At 52.7% G+C, this 1383-nt stretch overlaps 1 protein-coding gene across 1 annotated transcript; it reads left to right on the forward strand.

Annotated features, from left to right (window-relative positions):
* Nucleotides 1-258: 258 nt before the first annotated feature.
* On the forward strand, nt 259-1011 carry LOC310936502 (growth arrest-specific protein 1; the record flags this gene model as incomplete). The annotated part of the gene is made up of 1 exon (XM_083900575.1): nt 259-1011. One exon carries the CDS (start codon nt 259-261, stop codon nt 1009-1011), a length of 753 nt encoding a protein of 250 aa, XP_083756701.1.
* Nucleotides 1012-1383: the final 372 nt, after the last annotated feature.

Consider the following 1383-nt stretch of genomic DNA (forward strand, 5'->3'; position numbering starts at 1 on the left):
TTTTAAACCGACATGACTGTTGCTGCGCTGTTTTCTTGCCTCTGCAGCCACGCGTGGTGATTTCCCTGAGTCAGATCCTGACCAGGAGGACGCAAACTCGGCCACTGTGTTGCGAGTTCGTGGATTGTTTTGACTTGTATTTGTTTCCCTGTTTGCACCGTGTGTGTGAGATATCGGGCGTGTGAGTTGTCCTCGTCCCCCAATGTATTGCTGGAGAACGTGCACGTCGCCGAACTACAACTACAACTACATCCAAGCATGAGATGTTGGTGCAGCGCCCTGGCGGCGCTTCTCCCGTGGGTGCTGCTGGCAAGCGATGCCCAGCTCATCTGCTGGCAGGCGCTGCTGCGGTGCCACGACGAACCCGAGTGTGACCTCGCGTACAGCCAGTACTTGGCGGCGTGTGAAGGGAACATCCGAGGAACCAGGAGGCAGTGTCCGAGCCACTGCATCAACGCGCTCATCAGACTCAACCACACGCGCAGCGGGCCAGACCTGGAGACCTGCGACTGCGCCCGGGACCTGGAGTGCCTCAGCGCCAAGCGCACCATAGAGCCGTGTCTCCCACGCAGGTACCCGAGTGACGCCGGCGGCATAGGCTGCATGGAGGCCCGGCAGCGCTGCGAGGAGGACAGCAACTGCCACACCTCCCTCGTAGCCTACTTGACATACTGCGGGCAGCTGTTCAACGGCAGAAAGTGCTCCTCCAAGTGTAAAGCCACCATCCAGCAGATGCTCTTCATCCCGAACGGCGTGCTGCTCAACCGCTGTGTTTGCGATGGGGTCGAGAGGCCTTTCTGTGAAGTGGTCAAGGAGAACATGAGCAAACTGTGCTCCATAGGAGACCACAATGTGATTTCAGACCAGCCCGACGTGGACGACATGTACGAGGATGAGGATTATGACCCTAAGGGCGACAGAGATGAGGTGCACACGGAAAACTCCTCTGCGCAGAGAACATCCAGCTGGATCACTCTCCTGTTCCTTCCTCTGGCTCGGATTATTTACTGATTAGATGATGATGATGATGGGGACTTGAAACACTTGTGTACTCCTGGATTTCTTTGAAGGATTTAGTGACTTGTTAAAAAAGACACAGAGCTTGAGCCCAGATCTCCTGGATAAAGAGAGAGAACTCCCATCTTATTCTGTAAATGTCCTTGAACTGTTCTCTGTTTGCCAAGTGGCAACAGCAACAACAAAAAAGCCCATTGTCAAAAACAAAAGTAAATACTTGGAGGTGATAATTAGAGGAAATGAACCAAACCCAGACTTTGCTGTGTTGTTGTGCCTTTAAATAGCTCTGGTTTGTTTGGTTTGGTTTCAATGACACTTGGAAGTGTGGCCTTATTAAGACCTTAGACAAACATTGGACCCTTTTAC

This window comes from Microchirus variegatus, assembly GCF_963457635.1.
Source record: "Microchirus variegatus genome assembly, chromosome: 14".
NCBI lineage: Eukaryota > Metazoa > Chordata > Actinopteri > Pleuronectiformes > Soleidae > Microchirus > Microchirus variegatus.